General features: G+C 40.5%; 1 protein-coding gene across 11 annotated transcripts in view; it reads left to right on the top strand.

The window, feature by feature from the left end:
* LOC128701947 (titin homolog) overlaps window positions 1-20,299 on the top strand; it is a 94,508-nt gene that overhangs the window by 51,655 nt on the left and 22,554 nt on the right. For 10 of the 11 annotated variants that reach the window (XM_053795922.2, XM_053795920.2, XM_053795919.2 and 7 more), the window contains 2 exons: window positions 9,275-9,337; window positions 16,742-19,864. In XM_053795922.2, coding sequence (XP_053651897.2) covers window positions 9,275-9,337; window positions 16,742-19,864 — 3,186 coding nt within the window. The remainder of the gene's footprint in view (window positions 1-9,274; window positions 9,338-16,741; window positions 19,865-20,299) is intronic. The other variant, XM_053795918.2, reaches the window with a different exon arrangement.

Below are 20,299 nucleotides of genomic sequence, written 5' to 3'. Positions count from 1 at the left end.
ATCAACTGCAATATCTGGTATCTTGGCAGAGCTTGACCAATTCTCCCATGAACTTGAAACTCGACAGAAGGAGAAGAAAGAGGAAATGGCAAAGATGATGGAAAAGGAAGCAGAAGAAAGAAAAAAGAACGAATCCTCATCTAAAGAATGCCACATAAATGCAAACACAAGAAAAAGGGAATCGTCAAAATTTTCTTCCTCTCCTGGGTATAGTACTAAGAAAACCCAGAAAGACGCCTCTTCTCCCTCTCCAAAAACTGTCATACCTCTTGGGTTTACAAACATGTTTGCAACAGACATTGTAAATACAAGTGCAAGCAATTCTGCTACTTCGGATAAGTGTTGCAGTTCATGTCAAAATATTGCTTCGAACCCTGTCATCCTGAATGCGAGTTGCTTGCACTCTCCTGCACACGTTGCCGATGGTGCATCAATTTTACATCCATTGCACATCAACTCTTTCAAACACTGTGTTGACTGTCCCTCCATCAGTAACACTGCATCATGCATACATCCATCACACATCAGCACTCATCCTTTGCACACTGGTGCCTCAACCAAACACCACAGTGACCATCCCTCCCTTACTAATGTTGTATCCCCCACTCACCCATCAAATACCAACACTTATCTATCGAACATTAATGCTCATCCATTCAGCACCAATGCTCATCCATCAAGCACCAACACTTGTCCATCGAACACTAGCGCTCACCCACCGAACATCAACACTCACCCACAGAGCACCAACACTCACCCACTGAACACCAGCACTCATCTATCATACACCAACACTCATTCACCGAACATCAACACTTACCCACTGAACACCAACACTCACCTACCAAACTCCAACACTCACCCACCGAACACCAACACACGTTCTTCCCACACTAACACACTTCCCTCACACATGGACTCCTCTTCCAAACACTTCCCTCACATCCCCTCCTCTACAGCTAGTACTCGTGCAAGCACTAACAAACATACCAGAAGGAGGGGTATAAGAACTACAAGTACCTGCTCTCCTGCCTTCACTAGTAACAAAGTCCCAGCTCCCTCCACTACAGCAGTAAGTGCTGCCTCCATTATCATAAACTTTTAATAAACCAATCATAAAACTTCATATATTTACATATAATTGTGTGTTTTTATAATTTATTATTGCCATGTGATTAATATGTACAAGTCATTCTGATTATTTTTGGAAATGAACAGAATACTAAGAAATTTCCTAACACACTTAATGTCTTCTATATTTACATATATACAGTATACTGTGTATGTATGTAGTATGTATGTATTTATATACTTATGTATATGGAGAAGTGGAGAAGAATCCTTCCTCATTAAGCCACTCGTATTGGAAGAGGTGTCTAAAATGCTGTGAGCTAGGAGCCAGTAACACCTCCTGTATAAGTTACTAAATGCCAGGAGTAAGGGTCTAGTAATACCTTCTCTTGTATAAAGTTCTAACTGCTGGGAGCAAGGTGCTAGTAACACCTTCTCCTGTATAAATTATTAAATGTGAAGAGAAGAAAAGCTGTTGTTTCCTCTTTGGGTCACCCTGCCTCAGTAGGAGATGTCCACTGTGTTAAAAAAAATATATGTATGTATGTATGAAATTATGAATGTCTGTTTGTATGGCACACACATACATACACACATACACATATTCATACACACATTGACCAGAAAAGAAGTGGGGCCAGGAGCTGTGACTCAAGCCCTGTAATCACAAATAGGTGAGTACACATACAAGCAGGAAGGAGCAAGAAGACCATAAATTAGGTATAAACTAATGGATCAGGCTGCAGACTTCACTCAAAGAGGAAGATCTAAGGGTGAGCATAGTGCCCAGTATATCACCAGAGGCTCATATCGGCCAAACATCCTCTGCAGCCAGTACTTGCCTGTCAAATCTAAGCTTAGCCTTCAGAAATCTCAACAAATAGTCATTCTGGTTCCTTTATACAATATACATTAGGCTCATCTTAGAGTATGCAGCACCAGTATGGAATCCCACACCTGAGAAAGTAGGTTCAGAAACAGCAGACAGTGCAGAAGTATGCAACAAGGATTTTCCTGAACTACGGGGCATGAGCTACAATGAGAGGCTAATTTAATTGGACCTTATATAATTGGCCCTATGGTCTGCATACTAAGGGGCTTTCCACTTGCACACCTAAGTGTCATTATCTTTATACAAACATTGTATCATTACACAATGCTGAAATAAAAAATCTTTAATTTTTAATAACACTGGAGGACAGAAGAACCAGAGAAGACATGATGACAACATAAAATGCTCAGGGAAATTGATGAGGTAGACAAGGACAGGCTGTTTGAGAGGTGAGAAGATGTAAGCTGACATTACAGATAAGCCACAGGAATGAATGTTAGGAAGTATTTCTTCAGTTTGTAAGTGGTGGAGGCAGATCCCACACATACATGTATTTTTAAGAACAAGTACGATAAAATCCACAAGGATAAGGGGGAGTGAATCTGAAGAGTGGCAAGTTAAGAGTCAGTACCTGACCAGCTGGTCTGTGGTTCATGTGATGGATTGTGTGTGTCTGGTAATAACAGCCTGGTTGATCAGGCCCTGATCCACCATGAGGTCTGGTCATGGACCAAGCTGCGGGGGCATTGACCTCTGAAACCCCCTCCAGGTAGAGCCAGGAGCTGAGAATCAACCCTGCAACCACAAGTATGTACAAATTGACGAGTACACACAAATACACATACATACTGCATATACTTATACAGTGGACCCCCGAGTTTCGTGATTAACCCTTTCAGGGTCGACAGGCCCTCTCAGAGACTTGTTCTCAGGGTCAGCCAAATTTCAAAAAAAAAAATTATTTTTTCTTATGAAAAGATAGAGAATCTTTTCCAGATCATAATGACACCAAAAGTATGAAATTTGATGGAAAACTTACAGAATTATGCTCTCGCGAAGTTAGCGGTCTCGACAATGTTTATGCATCACCGATTTTGCCCACTTTGAGCCCTATTTTCGGCCAATTCAGTGTACTGGCCGACAAAAATCATAGCTATTTTGCTAGAAATCCATTTTTTCTATCGAATGAGTAGAAGAAACCACCCATTTACCGATTTCAACTATCCAATACAGTGGTCAGAATTTAGCAATTTTGCCAATTTCACACAAATTTCAAAAGATGCCAATTTCCGAATAGGGTCCAGAATAAACAAGAAAGACATTCCTGGCACTAAAACAACATTTCCTCTGTTCATTAGTCACGTCCCCAGGCCCCTCTTACATTCTTTTGCTTTCCACTTTGAATTTTTATTCTCACAAAAAAATAGAATATTTACTGTTATGCAGACTACTGCATTGGTGTAGAAATGGTATAAATAATATCAGCGCACTTGTGAAAGAATATTAGACTCACCAGTTGACGTGTATTGGACGCATAGCATGGTTTGTTTACTTTTGAACTTTGGTAAAAATCGAATATTTCTGCTACTTTGAGCTCAATTTCAAGGTACTTTTCTTTGTAAAACCAGCCAAAATCATCTCAATTTCTGTAATATGTCTTCCATTCTATAAAATGAGACCAGGAAAACTAGAATACAACAATAAATACCATACGAAAATGCAGTGCAAAGTCGCTGTTTTAATCCAAAAACATGGTCAACGTTTTTTTTTTCTCATTACGCACTGTGTGCTGCAGGATTTTTTTATACCACGCACACTGACCACATAGACCCATTCTTTCATATGTAGGCCCATCAGCTTTCTCTCACTAGATTTGAGGGCACTAGAATTTAGGCGTACTAGTACGTCAAAAACCCTGGCTCATAAGCCGTACTAGTAAGGCTGAAACCCTGAAAGGGTTAATCCGTTCCAGAGAGCCCGCTGAAGGTCGAAATTCACGAAGCTCGAAACCATTTTCCCCATAAGAAATAATGGAAATAAAATTAATCCGTTCCAGACACCCAAAAATATTAAAATAAAATATTTTTTTTCAAATTAAATAAAGATTTACATAATTAAAACAATCAGAAATCAAGTACATGCATTTAAAAAAATAATAATAACATTACACTTACCTTTACTGAAGACTTCTGGGTGGATGGAAGACGGGAGGAGGGGATAGGAGGAAGGTGCACACTATTGTATGGAAGGAGAATCTCCTTCCATTACGACTTTAGGTAGCAAGTCCTTATCTGGGGTTACTTCCCTTCTTCTTTTAATGCCACTGGGAACAACTTGAGAGTCACTGGACCCCTGTTACACAAAATATCTGTCCAGAGAGGTCTTTTTCTGGCATTTCTTTAAGATTTCCCTGAAGTGGGACACAACACTGTCATTGTACATGTTGCAGATATGGCTTGTTTCAGCTTGGTCAGGGTGATACTTTTCAGCAAAACTTTGCAACTCATTCCACATTGCACAAATCTCCTTAATCTTTGAAGAAGGCACCTCATCCACTCCCTCTTCCTCCTCCTCTGAAGCAAGTTCCTCGGCTGTGGTCTGATGCTGTTCCAACTGAAGCTCTTGCAGTTCGTCAGTGGTTAGCTCTTCCCTGTGGTCCTCCACCAACTCTTCCACATCCCCGTCAAAATCCCTCTGGATCGTGTTCCTCACTTTATTTACCAGAGGGCTTGCAATAGCTTTCCTTGGGTCCATGATGACTTATTTAGCAGTTGCAAGCACAAAAAACAATGGATTATTATGAAATGTATTGTATGAACCCACAGGGTGATGGTCACGTGTTGGTAAACAATGGCACACTGAGCGTGAATGGTGTGGGAGACTGGCTTGGTGTGCGTGGTGACAGGCGGACGGGTACCGGACATTTGCCGAAACACGAGTCTTTTCACGAAACTCGAGGCCAAATTTTTCCAAAAAAACTCACCGAAGGTCGAATTTCACGAAAGTCGAGGCTGCCGAAACTCGGGGGTCCACTGTACATATATATGTATACACACACCTACACTGTACATATACTCAGGTTTCCATTGCTTTATTCAGATTTGCTATTATGTAATGTTCCATTATATCTCTAATTGTGTATGTGCAGTGTAGATATGTTATATGCACTCTGTATATGTACTTCACAAGACATACTGAAAATTCCTGTTATGTGGAATTTAATGTTAATGGTGACTGAGTTAAGTAGACCTGCCAAGGGTCTGTTATGCATCTACTGCATGAAGCCAGGGATGCATATCGTTTACATTGTTTTCATCTTAAATTTACTCTTGACAATTTCTCTAGTCATTCATTTCATATTTGCTTAATTGACAGCCTGACTGCACAAACGCATTCACCGTTATGCATTAGCGCATTCATCATGCTGTTAATGTTACTGCAATGGTGCTAGGATGTATTTATCATGCTGTTAATATTACCGCAATGGTGCTAGCATGTATTTGTGCTGTTAATGTTACCACAATGGTGCTAGCACGTATTCATGGTGTTATAACTCTCAGTAGCACTGTTTGTGGCAGACCTTGTCATGGGCAAAATTTTTCAGACAGTCTATAAGAATATTTGCACATCAGTAATCTTGCTGAAAATCAGTACCGTATAACTAGTGAGATTTGATTTCATTCCGAAAATCGTGTGACTGCTTTATGTATTTTTAAATTTTCTGTGATAAGAATTGTTTTACACTATAGTGTACTATTCTGTAGATACAGTGGACCCCCGCATAACGATTACCTCCGAATGCGACCAATTATGTAAGTGTATTTATGTAAGTGCGTTTGTACGTGTATGTTTGGGGGTCTGAAATGGACTAATCTACTTCACAATATTCCTTATGGGAACAAATTCGGTCAGTACTGGCACCTGAACATACTTCTGGAGTGAAAAAATATTGTTAACTGGGGGTCCACTGTATTTTGGTGTCTTCTATATGTGTTGTTGTTATTATTATTATTATTATTATTATTATTTTTTTTTTTTAACAAGTATTTAGGTGAATAATGTATTTTTAAGAATTGGTAGTGGCTTGGTAATATTTACTAAGTTACTGTATGGTCTTTATTAGATTTTTTAAATTGTTTTTTTCATTATTTTTAACAATCTGACTATCTTCCACTAAGGCAGGGTGACCCAAAAATAGAAGAAACACTTTCACTGTCACTCATTCAATTGCTGTCTTACCAGAACTGTGCTGATATCACAGTACAGATAACGATCTGAACTGCAAATATCCCCATCCCTCCATCAGAGTGCAGACTCTGTACTTCCCACCTCCAGGACTCGGGTCCGGCCAACTGGTTTCACTGAATCCCTTCATAAATATTATCTTGCTCACACTCATATGAGAAAGTCAAAGTTTATTTCCACGTGATACAATGGGTGTCCCGTAGCTCGATTGGTAGTGCATTCAGCTCACACACTGAAGTTCTGGGGTCGATCCCTGGTATGGCTGAAAACATTAGGACATGTTTCCTTAAGACACCTGCTGTCCATGTTCACCTAGCAGTAAAATAGGTGCCTGGGTGTTAGTTGACTGGTGTGGGTCACATCCTGGGACAAAATGACCTAATTTACCCAAAATGCTCTGCATAACAAGGAGCTTTCTATATAGTAGTATGTCACTGATGTCAGCTAGGCCTGTGTGCCCTGTACATGTACATGTAGAAATAAAGATTATTATTATTATTCTTATTATGCAGAGCATTTTGGGAAAGCTTAAGCCTAACTTCAGACTACAAGGGCAATAAGCATTACATATATGTATTTAAGGTCATTAAATGTACACAAGCATTTGATGAGTGCAAATGTAAGTAGATTAAATATATCGTTGTATGTACATGATTATAGGAAAAATTATTTGGGTTATAGTCTACTAAGTGTGTATACCTGGAGTATACCTGGTGTATACCCAGTGTATACCTGGAGGGTATTCTAGGGGTCAGTGCCCCCATGGTCCATAACCAGGCCTTGTGGTGGATCAGGACCTGATCAACCAGGCTGTTACTGCTGGCTGCATGCAAACCGACATATGAAGCATTCTTTTACATTTGACAACATTACGTTGAGGAATGCAGATTCTCAAAGTAGCGAATATTCTTGCCCCGAGCATTTTAGTTGCATTTTTTGAGAAGCATTGCTTACTGAAGAAGCATTCTTCTCCGCTTACCCAAAAAGATGAAAGGAAACACTTAAGAAATTAGAAAGGTAATTCTCACTCATAAGAAATTAGAAAGGCAATTCTCACTCATAAGAAATTAGAAAGATAATTCTCACACTTAAGAAATTAGAAAGGTAATTCTCATGTGTTTATACACATACACACACAACTGTATGTGTAGAATGAACTGTATGTGTAGAATGACAAGATGAACCTATCCTAAGGATGACTGTGTAAGAAATTCACTAATAATAACAAGATTATCAAATTCAGATTCAAATTTTTATTTCTTTTAATGCGGTGCACAGATAGTAAGTTTATTTAGGCACAGGTACACATAAGTACATTTATCATACATAGTGTAAATTACCCACCAGGATAACCCAAAAAAGTCAGACTAAAGTGACTTATTGCCATTGGTGTCCTGCAGTTTATATTCTTTCTTTCAACACACCGGCCATATCCCACCAAGGCAGGGTGGCCCAAAAAGAAAAACGAAAGTTTCTCTTTTAAATTTAGTAATTTATACGGGAGAAGGGGTTACTAGCCCCTTGCTCCTGGCATTTTAATCGCCTCTTACAAGACGCATGGCTTACGGAGGAAGAATTCTGTTCCACTTCCCCATGGAGATAAGAGGAAATAAACAAGAACAAGAACTAGAAAGAAAATAGAATGCCCAGAGGGGTGTGTATATATATGCTAGTACATGTATGTGTAGTGTGACCTAAGTGTAAGTAGAAGTAGCAAGACATACCTGAAATCTTGCATGTTTATGAGACAGAAAAAAGACACCAGCAATCCTACCATCATGTAAAACAATTACAGGTTTTCGTTGTACACTCACTTGGCAGGACGGTAGTACCTCCCTGGGTGGTTGCTGTCTACCAACCTACTACCAGTTTATATACATGTAATAAAACATTGTTAGGCACAAAAGAAGGCCACTAGCATACAATGCATTTTGGGCAAACTAATCCTAATGCTTAAATATTACTTAAGAATTAGACATAGACTATACAACAAAATACAATTTTTATTTCTTTGCAAGTTTACGTTGAGATTCTGTAGTTACAATAATGAGGTGCAGTGCAAAGAGCCACTATCATGCCATGGCATTATGGCCAGACTAAATTAATGGCTTACAGACTAGAGAAAATGATCATGTTAAGTTACAGTCAAGTTACTATTATGTCAGTAAAAAAAACATTAAAGTATCTGTGACACATTAGTGTCGCAGATACTTTAATGTTTTTTTATAGAAGAAAATTCAATAAATCAATATAATAATATGAGTGCTTGTGGGCCACAAAAATAGTCAACCCATGTGCCACTTGCAGCCCACAGTTGCACCCCTGCATTAAGATATCCAAGTGTTTTATCTAACATCTCCATCTAAAACACTTGTTCTTGCTTATACTACCCATCAAACATTCAGTTTTGTGATTATAATTTTTCTAAAAAGAGATAAATTTTTTGCTTCTTCTTGATAGCTAAATTAATATCTAATAATCTTCAGCACCTTATTGCAGTATATTTGCTGATAAGTGCTAAACCTGTGGGGGTCATACAGTACCTGGGGAATGGGTGATAATCAGGTTTCATCCATGTATGGGGAGGGTAGCCTCCAGTTTCTTGGATCAAGATTCCTTCACTAGCATCAGGGCACCCAGTGTGGTGTTTGGAGTATAGTTCTGTACATTGTTTAAATATTTGCATTCAAGGAGTTCTGTCCAGAGTTCCAGTATGGCTTTGACACCAGTGGCAGCCCCAAGAAGGGGCTGAAGCCCCAAATTCTTTCAGCCTCCAAAATAAAAATAATAATGCTGCTCTGAGACAAGTCCCCTAGCTGCCACTTCCAACCAGACTGCCGCCCCTAAGCCTGTCCTCTATAAAACTTCCAGAGTTGTCCAGTTGAAACTGTGTATGGGTAGCATTGTGAAACCTGCCCACTGTCTGTTCACTGGCAAACTTATAAAAATTGATAACACAAATTTTTAAAGGGATGGACAGGTAAGCCAGCAGAAGACCTTGGTCAAATGACCAAAATCTCCAGCTGCGGTCATCACGTGACTAAGACCCACATCAAGAAACACTTGTCCTGTTCTCTGACAAACCTTACCTAACCTAACCTGTTGACTGGCTGTCTCTTTCCACAGATAGGCCTGGACAGTGTCATGGAGTCTGCTGCCGCAGCGGCTGCCACCACAAGCAAACCAAAGGTTCCATATGTTCCACACATTAATGCCTTGTTGCCCAGTCACCTTGTTGCCACCGCATGACTATTTTATTGTTTTCAGTTTGTAGTGTGAAGTATTCTTCCCTCTTTGTCCATCAAGTGAATTTATCTTATGCATTAAAAATGCAGCTATTTACATTTCTTAAATTTTGCCAAATTTAAATTATCCAAAAGTAAGATACATTTGTTGTATATACAATACAGCATATGAAGATCATAATATATGAGATGATAATAATATACAATACAGTACACTACAATACACTTTTTATTTCTTTTTGCAGTACAAATAATATAGTTTAAATACAGTAGAACATTGGTAGGCACAAAATAAAGCCACTAGTATGCAATGCATTTCGAGCAAACTAATCCTAATAGTTACATTTAGACACAGACATTTAGACATAGGCTATTTAGGGTGATAATCAGATTTGATAGTGGGATGTGGGATAGTGGTCGGTTTCGGATCAGAAGCACAGTAGCTTCACGTAGGCCTCAAAGTGTCAGAAATATTTGATTTTTTTGGTGATTTTCCTGAGGAATATTTAGACCTGATTCAATTACTGGGATGGCCTAAACCATAACTAATCATTCTTGATTTTTTAACGCAGTGGCCGTCTCCCACTGAGGCAGGGTGACATATAAGAAAAAACTTTTTTTATATTACATGTAGTAATATATACAGGAGAAGGGGTTACTAGCCACTTGCTTCTGGCATTTTAGTCACCTCTTACAACACGCATGGCTTACGGAGGAAGAATTCTTGATTATATTATGTTATCCAAGAAATAGGGTAAAACTTTTGTTGTGTGATGATGGATTCAAAAAAGGAGGTCAAATGTTATACAGGAGAGGCCTGGGCATGTGATTAACGAACACAGGAATGGATGCCTTGGTGACTGGAATGCCTACACTGTTTATTTTGGACTGTTTTTAGATTGGAATTTGTTGAATTTTGTGTAAAACTGGCAAATTAACCTACTTCTGTCATTCTATAGGGTGACTCAGATAGTTGAATGGGCAGTTCCTTGTGCTCAGTAAATACGATGAAAGACCTACTAGCGAAATGAATAAATAAATAAATAAATATACAAGTGTTCTTCAACTTACGATAGTTCGACTTATGATATTTCGACTTTACAATGGTGCAAAAGCAATTACTTAGGAGTTGAAACCTTTGGTAATTACCCAGCATGAAGGCAGCAAGTCCCTAACTTGATTCATTTATTTACTTTTCAATATTGCTATTTAGTTACAGTAATTATTTGTTTATTTATTCAGTGGCAGAAGTTATTTATTTATTTATTTATCATATACTCACATTTGACTTATGATATTTTCAACTTACAATGAGTTTGGCGGAACGTAACCCCATTACAAGTCAAGGAGTACCTGTATATATATAATTTCTTAGACATAGACTGCCTGCTTATATGAAGCATGATGCAGATTATGTACTTGTTTTATTTAGTTGTGTTCTGAGAGAGATGTCTGTCAGGCTAGAATGTACACCAGACATCAGTCAGGCTAGCATGTACACCAGATGTCAGTCAGGCTAGCATGTACACCAGATGTCAGTCAGGCTAGCATGTACACCAGATGTCAGTCAGGCTAGCATGTACACCAGATGCCAGTCAGGCTAGCATGTACACCAGATGTCAGTCAGGCTAGCATGTATACCAGATGCCAGTCAGGCTAGCATGTACACCAGATGTCAGTCAGGCTAGCATGTACACCAGACCTCAGTCAGGCTAGGATGTACACCAGAGGTCAGTCAGGCTAACATGTACACCAGACGTCAGTCAGGCTAGCATGTACATCAGACGTCAGTCAGGCTAGCATGTACACCAGACCTCAGTCAGGCTGGCGTGTACACCAGACCTCAGTCAGGCTAGCACGTACACCAGACATCAGTCAGGCTAGCATGTACACCAGACGTCAGTCAGGCTAGCATGTACACCAGATGTCAGTCAGGCTAGCATGTACACCAGATGCCAGTCAGACTAGCATGTACACCAGATGTCAGTCAGGCTAGCATGTACACCAGACCTCAGTCATGCTAGGATGTACACCAGAGGTCAGTCAGGCTAGCATGTACACCAGACGTCAGTCAGGCTAGCATGTACATCAGACGTCAGTCAGGCTAGCATGTACACCAGACCTCAGTCAGGCTAGCATGTACACCAGACGTCAGTCAGGCTAGCATGTACACCAGACCTCAGTCAGGCTAGCATGTACACCAGACCTCAGTCAGGCTAGCATGTACATCAGACGTCAGTCAGGCTAGCATGTACACCAGACGTCAGTCAGGCTAGCATGTACACCAGATGTCAATCAGGCTAGCATGTACACCAGACCTCAGTCAGGCTAGCATGTACATCAGACGTCAGTCAGGCTAGCATGTACACCAGACGTCAGTCAGGCTAGCATGTACACCAGATGTCAATCAGGCTAGCATGTGCACCAGACGTCAGTCAGGCTAGCATGTACACCAGACGTCAGTCAGGCTAGCATGTACACCAGACATCAGTCAGTTTAGCATGTACATCAGATGTCAGTCAGGCTAGCATGTACACCAGACCTCAGTCAGGCTAGCATGTACACCAGACGTCAGTCAGGCTAGCATGTACACCAGACGTCAGTCAGGCTAGCATGTACACCAGACGTCAGTCAGGCTAGCATGTACATCAGATGTCAGTCAGGCTAGCATGTACACCAGACCTCAGTCAGGCTAGCATGTACATCAGATGTCAGTCAGGCTAGCATGTACACCAGACCTCAGTCAGGCTAGCATGTACATCAGATGTCAGTCAGGCTAGCATGTACACCAGACCTCAGTCAGGCTAGCATGCACACCAGACGTCAGTCAGGCTAGCATGTACACCAGACGTCAGTCAGGCTAGCATGTACATCAGATGTCAGTCAGGCTAGCATGTACACCAGACGTCAGTCAGGCTAGCATGTGCATCAGATGTCAGTCAGGCTAGCATGTACACCAGACGTCAGTCAGGCTAGCATGTACACCAGACGTCAGTCAGGCTAGCATGTACACCAGACCTCAGTCAGGCTAGCATGTACACCAGACCTCAGTCAGGCTAGCATGTACACCAGATGTCAGTCAGGCTAGCATGTACACCAGACGTCAGTCAGGCTAGCATGTACATCAGATGTCAGTCAGGCTAGCATGTACACCAGACGTCAGTCAGGCTTGCATGTACATCAGATGTCAGTCAGGCTAGCATGTACACCAGACGTCAGTCAGGCTAGCATGTACACCAGACGTCAGTCAGGCTAGCATGTACACCAGACATCAGTCAGGCTAGCATGTACATCAGATCTCAGTTGTATTGTCTTTCCAGGGAGTAATGGGAATTATAATCATGCTGAGCTTGTTCATGTTCCCTGCATTCCAGTTGTTCTTTATCCACCCCAGTTGTTGTTGATGCACTCCAGTTGTTCTTTATGCACTCCAGTTGTTCTTTATGCACTCCAGTTGTTCTTTATGCACTCCAGTTGTTCTTTATGCACCCCAGTTGTTCTTTATGCACTCCAGTTGTTCTTCATGCACTCCAGTTGTTCTTTATGCACTCCAGTTGTTCTTTATGCACCCCAGTTGTTCTTGATGCACTCCAGTTATCCTTTATGCACTCCAGTTGTTCTTTGTGCACTCCAATTGTTCTTCATGTCACGTGTTATTATTGTAGAATTTTGTGTATGGTATGATTTCTACCTTGTTGATGTGCAAGTGGCCCTTAGTGTACACCAAATCTTCCAGTACCCCATCTTCCGGTATATCCAATCTTCCAGTACACCCAGTCTTCCGGTACACCCAATCTTCCAGTACATCCAGTCTTGCAGTATACCCAATCTTCCAGTACATCCAATCTTCCAGTACACCCAATCTTCTAGTACATCCGGTCTTCCAGTACATCCCATCTTCCAGTACACCCAATCTTCCAGTACACCCAGTCTGCTTCTGGTCAAAATATGCAATAAAATAATGTTTTAGCAAACATTTTTCAATTTCTTGCTTTTCCGCTACCTCGTTGGGTATTTAATTTTAAAACCACTGCCTGGTTGGGTATTTAATTTAGACAAAATGCCGATAGTAATTTAGTTTTTCATTATGTACTTCTAGGTCTTGTTAAATTGGATCTACACGTATATTTATAAAAATTTTGGAAAGTAGTTCAGGCCATTTTTATTTTCAGCTATTCCTAAAAAAATGACCATGTGAATATTTTTTGTAAATGCAATTGGAAAAGTGCATCCAAAATTCAATAATGCATTTAAAAGCCTCCACAGTAACAAAGGAAAAAAAATTATTTCAATAAAGTGGGGTACAGCATATAATACAATTAGTGTGACTGACATGTATAAATTACTTTATAGAAAGACCTTCATTATACAAGGCATTTTGGGCAGCTTTAACACTAATTTACGATTGCTAGTACAGAGTCTCCATTACTTACGAACAGGTTCAGTTCCGAGTGGTCGTTCGTAAGTCCATATGTTTGTAAGTCCAATACATGTACGTATACAGTATACACGAACACAGGAAAAATACATACTGTACGCTAGTAAACAAAATGTGTTATAAATGAAATAAAGTTGATAATGTTTATAATAAAGTTTTGTAAATAATATAAATTTAATAAAGCAGACTGTGAGATAATATAAATTTAATAAAACAGATGGTGAGATAATATAAATTTAATAAAATAGAAGGTGAGATAATATAAATTTAATAAAACAAATTGTGTTTGTATTACCGAAAGCTCACAACACGAATGTTCGTGTGTAGGGGAGTTTCTGTAAATGAGAATAAGAATGTAGGTACAGGTCCACATCCCTTTATCCGAAACCCTTGGGGCCAGTAGTGTTTCATATTTCAGAATCTTTCGAATTTCAGAATGAAGGTGGGGTCTAGGGCAGCACCCCATAATCAAACATTAGCACTGCAGCAAAAACGTATGAATACTCACACTAAGTGGGATAAATAAAGACTACAAATGGTTTATTTATAGAGTAATATACATGTATTGATAAATAATTGGATAATTGTGATAAATGGTTTGAAAAACCGACAAGTTGAAGATTGAGACACTTGTGCAACATATGGGAATCTTTATTCAGGAAACGTTTCGCCACACAGTGGCTTCATCAGTCCAATACAAAGCAGAAGGTGTAAGGAGAGGAGTTTGAGGTAATCAGTCCCTCAGCCTGGAGTCGATGTGTTCAGTCCACCAGTCTTGTAGAATGTACAGCATAAGGCCGTAGATGTGGCTTATATACTGTAGTCAGGTGAGGCGAAGCAGGAGGAGGCAGGGTCATAGCGGTACCATCCACTAGTCGAAGTAGGTCTTCGTCCTAGGGTTGGACAAGTGTTGAAGAATTCTTTGTAAAAAGATCCCATGATGCTGCATTGTCTGACAGTTGTGATGAATGGTTTGAAAAACCGACAAGTTGAAGATTGATAAATTAGACACATGTGCAACTCTTGTGTATCTTTATTGAGGAAACGTTTCGCCACACAGTGGCTTCATCAGTCCATACAAAGGAGAATCTTGAAGAACAGGAGGAGAATGAGGTAATCAGTCCCTCAACCTTGAGGGACTGATTACCTCATTCTCCTCCTGTTCTTCAAGATTCTCCTTTGTATGGACTGATGAAGCCACTGTGTGGCGAAACGTTTCCTCAATAAAGATACCCAAGAGTTGCACATGTGTCTAATTTATCAACATGTCGGTTCTCTGAACCATTCATTTACAAAGTTGAAGATTGAGACACTTATGCAACATATGGGAATCTTTATTCATCACAACTGTCAGACAATGCAGCATCATGGGATCTTTTTGCAAAGAATTCTTCAACACTTGTCCAACCTTAGGATAAAGACCTACTTCGACTAGTGGATGGTACCACTATGACCCCGCCTCCTCCTGCTTCACCTCACCTGACTACAGTATATAAGCCACATCTATGGCCCTATGCTGTACATTCTACAAGATTGATGGACTGAACACATCGACTCCAGGCTGAGGGACTGATTACCTCAAACTCCTCCTCTCCTTACACCTTCTGCTTTGTATTGGACTGATGAAGCCACTGTGTGGCGAAACATTTCCTGAATAAAGATTCCCATATGTTGCATAAGTGCCTCAATCTTCAATTGGATAATTATAGACTAGGAACATGATTCTCAAGACGATTGACAGACAGCATTTTTAAAGACTTCTTCAAGTGTCATCATAAACAGTGGTAGTTCCAATACCATATTCTTCAGTAAGATGCCACACTGACACACCACGATCAAGCTTCTGCAGTAACTCTACTTTCTTTACTGATAGTGTCAGATGCTTCCTTTTCTTTTTCTCACAGTTACCCATAGGGGTATCTGCAGCTCGTATTGACATTTTCACAGTGAAATTAAACACAGTCACAAAATAAAAAGCAAAAACAAAATATCAGTGAACAGCAGATACACGCATGAATACTACAAGTGCTGAGACACAACTGATGCCTGCCACTCTGGCTGTGAGTGATGGGTCACACCGCCATGTAGCGGCGTTGAAGTTATGTAGAGATGACTGACACTCCACACTCCAGAAAAAAAACAACCCTTCGAATTTCAGAATTTTGGATAAAGGGATGTGGACCTGTATTCCTTGACTTACAATGGGGTTACATTCCATCAAACCCACCGTAAGTCGAATATGAATGTGATATGCTAAATAAATAAGTAAATAACTACTGTCACTGAATAAGTAAATAAACAAATAATTACTATAATTAAATACCAGTATTGAAAAGTAAAATGAATAAAAGTTAGGGACTTGCCACCTTCATGCTGGGTAATTATCTTAAGTTTCATCTCCAAAGTAATTGCTTTTGTACTATCGTAAAGTTGAACCATCATAAGTTGAGATGCACCTGCACATCTAGAATTGATTTGAGATTATTATTTGCTTTTATATTACAAGATATAATTATTGTCATAATTTTGGCATGTGGGGAAGGATAAGGCATCTTCATAGGATATATTAATTTTAATCTCTGTGCCATTGATATAAGGAAATTTTTCTGTAATGTTACTGAGGGGTGTGCCAAAATATTGGTATTGGTTAATTTTTATGTTGTTGGTATTAGCCAAACTTTTGGAATCGTCCCATCCTTAACATTACTATTCTCTTTTAAGGCATAACTACTGGAATTCTTCAATGAACATATATCTACATGCCTCTGGCAAGACAGTGATAGTGTGAATGATGCTAAAAGTGTTTCTTTTTCGGTCACCCTGCCTTGGTGGGAGTTGGCTTATGTGTTAAAAATTACCATTTGACTGTTACAATCATTTTCATAGCTCAAGGTGTATCTTCCTGTCCAGGAAGAGGTGGGTGATGTAACAAGTGAAGAAGACTACAGCAGCGAAGCGCTGACAACGACGCTTAGTGATGACACTTCTCTACCCACGTCCCTCCAGCGCCACCTGCAGGAGCTCCAGGTAGACCAGATGTCTAGTTTCTCGGAGGTTTTGGTAGATGGGGCTCCCTTGTTGGAGGCTGGGAGGGTGCAGGAGCCTCATTTAAAGGCTCATGTAGATGACAACTCAACCTCCGAGGAAGAGGTTCTTGAGGATGAGGAGGTTGTGCCTCGGGAGGTGAAAGTAGATGTACCCCAACCCCCAACCACTGCTGTAGATGTTGTTCTGCCTTCTGAAAATGTAGAAATAGATATAACACCCCTGAAAGCAGCGGTAGACAATATTAAATCCCAAATCCCAGTGGTAGAAGCTGTAGTGGATGTAGAGGATGGTACGAGTGACCAGGAGACTAAATTACATGATCAGCCCCAAATTAAAGTTTTATCCCAGGAAAATCAAGCCTTATTTTCACCTGCTCACAAAGAGCTACCAGTAGAGGCTGGTGAGACCCAGGAGGAGGTGGCAGAAGAAAGCACCGAAGAACACCCTACACCAGAGGAAGAAGAAAAGATTAAAGGATTACCACAGGGAGAGACTAAAGGTGGAGTATCACCTTCTGAAGAAGCAAAAATGACGACTGATGCCGAACTAGCAAGTGGATCCTTAGATATTTCAGTACCTCACAATGTTCAGGCAAAGGATGCTCAACCTTTGGAAGTACAGACTACAGTGCAACATCAACTGTCTCTAGATTCTACACGAAAAGAAAATGAGGCAGTGCCGATAGACTCTGCTTCACCAGAGGTGGCTCAGCCTGTGCAACCAGAGCAGAAGATTGAAAGAGAAGAAGTGATTCAAGCACCCCAAGCTGTAGATCAAAAGGAAGAAGTGATTCAACCATCCCAAGTTGCAGATCAGAAGGAAGAGATTCAACTATCAAAAGTTGCAGATCAGAAAGAAGAGATTCAACCATCCCAGGTTACAGATCAGAAGGAAGAGATTCAACCATCCCAAGTTGCAGAACAGAAGGAAGAGATTCAACCATCCCAAGTTGCAGATCAGAAGGAAGAGATTCAACCATCCCAAGTTGCAGAACAGAAGGAAGAGATTCAACCATCCCAAGTTGCAGATCAGAAGGAAGAAGTAATTCAATCACCTCAAGCAGTAGAAAAAGAGAAAGGCACCAAAGCTATTGCATCAACACAGCCAGAACAGGTTTCTGAATCACAACAAGGAAGTGATGTGGCTCAACCTGTCCAGCCATTGCAAGTTGCCAAACCAGAACCAATACATATTATTCAACCGACAGAACTAGTCACTGCAGTACCCCAGGAAAGTACTACTCCAACTGCAGCTGCTACACCTGATTCCACTTCCTCTCCTAAGGCTGCTGTAGATCAAGAGACTGGTACTCCACATGTCAGTGCACTTAAAGAGGAAGGTCTTAGTAAGAAGCCTGTGGGTACAGTAGTAAAGGAAGTAACATTTAAACTACCTTCAGAATCTCCTCCAAGCAGTGAGACTGGGGCAGAAGAAGTTTCTTCAGAGACAACAGAGACTGGAGCTGATATTTCTGACTTTGTTTCATTTGCTGAAGAAAATCAACCTCTTCTTGAGGTCAACAGCAAGGAATTATCTCAAGAAGTTGCAGTTGATACACAGGCACCTGTGGAATGTCAGCCAAGTGGAGATGTGGATGAAGCGTCTGAGGCTGAAGTTAGAGGTCAGGGAACACAAACATCGTTTGCTTTACCTCTTCCAACTCCTGTAGCTGAGAGCAAAGAACACAGTACACAAACTGATGTAGAACAAGGGATCACCGTTGTCGGTCTAAATACTTCTTTCCGCCATGACAAAGATGGAGTGGAAACAAGAGCTGGGAGTTACGGCCCAGTTCAATCCCAAAAGGTCACAGAAATCTACCTTGATGCACTGCTGCCTTCAGAGACTCAGCTCTTGGTAAAAGATACTAAAGTGGTTGACTCAACACCAATGCAGAATGTGGAGATTGAAGCTAGTGAGGCTGGAGCTGTTCCATGTATAGTAACCAGTCATGTAAGTCTTGCATTTTTAGGACTGGAGCATCGTGATGAAGCTGGGACTAGTTCATCAAGCACTATAACATCTGCTAAGGAGAAGCAAAGCACTGATAAACCAAAAGACACACCAGAACAAGTGGACAAATGTGATGATTCAGTAAAGCATAAAGACTTAGATATGAAAGCTTCAAAGGAATCCAAAATAGAGACATTTACCGCACCTTTATCTTCCCCATTACCACCCTCCATTAGCACTCTAACATCAGATCAGATTATCTCTTATGAAGTGCATCATACACATGATGAAGCTAACATAGAGAAGGGAATAAGATGTACCACAAAGGACATTACTGAAGCAGTACCAGAAGCAAGCATACACCACACTGTAACTGATCCAGATCAACAAACTATGCCACCACGACCACATAGCCCAGTACCACCTCGCTTACCTGAGGAAGACAGAGACAGCAATATTAAATCATTTACACAGACTCTGCTGTCACGAGAGCTCATGGAAGCTGCCAGTGAAGGAACGCCACATCCAATTAGTCCCTCTTTGGAAGCCATTGCAGAAGCAGTTGCAGCCTCCACCACCCGTGCTGCACTGGAGCTGTTAGCAGCAGCAACCACAGACACTTCTGAGCCCCACCATGAGTCAAAGATTGCAACCAGTCGTCCACCTGTACAAATAGAGGAGGTTCGGTCAGAACAGTCTCCAGTATCCACAGACGAGTCCTCCACAGCCACCACAGTAGTAGCGATTAGTGATGTAGAAGATTTAGTAACTTCTGACCCACATACACAGAGTGCAACAGAAACAATATTACCTGATTCATCCTTAAAATCATCCACAGTACCTGTTCAAACCCTCACTTGCACACCTTCAGACTCTCCAGTTTCCACACCAACAGACCAGATAGTGCAAGAAAGTGTCGAAGCTGCCCTTGCCGAGGCAGTGCAAGAAGATGTTGCTAGCACTACTGAGAAACCTGCAGTGCAGCAAGAAGCCACCAGCCACAAGAGTGCTGGAGCCACTACAGTCAGCCCAGTAAGGAGCAGTTTAGCTCGGGTGTGGCCAATACTCATACACTAAACCTCACCTCTCTTATAACATTCATTAGTCCATCTTCAAAGGCTTGTATGTAATGCAGTGTACCACACCTATTGTGTACTATTAACAATGTTTTACTGACAACTAATTTTAGAAATATTTGTAAGATAAAATTATTTAGATTAATTATACTACTAGGAGTCAACTCATCTTTGATGTAGTGAGTAACTATAACCATGGATTAAAAGCCTGACTATATATTTTTTTATGATTTATTTTATTTATTGTAGAAGAATGCATTATGTATATTTTAACCCTTAAACTGTCCAAATGTAGATCTACGTTTGAGCGCGTAGCACTCCGAATGTAGATCTGCTTTTTTTTACATAAGAAAGAATGTAAAATTGAACATAGATCTACGTTCAGAGTGCT

Source organism: Cherax quadricarinatus, chromosome 77 (genome assembly GCF_038502225.1).
Source record: "Cherax quadricarinatus isolate ZL_2023a chromosome 77, ASM3850222v1, whole genome shotgun sequence".
Taxonomy (NCBI): Eukaryota; Metazoa; Arthropoda; class Malacostraca; order Decapoda; family Parastacidae; genus Cherax; species Cherax quadricarinatus.
The sequence above is the reverse complement of the archived record's forward strand: the minus strand, read 5'-3'. Positions and strand labels throughout refer to the sequence as shown.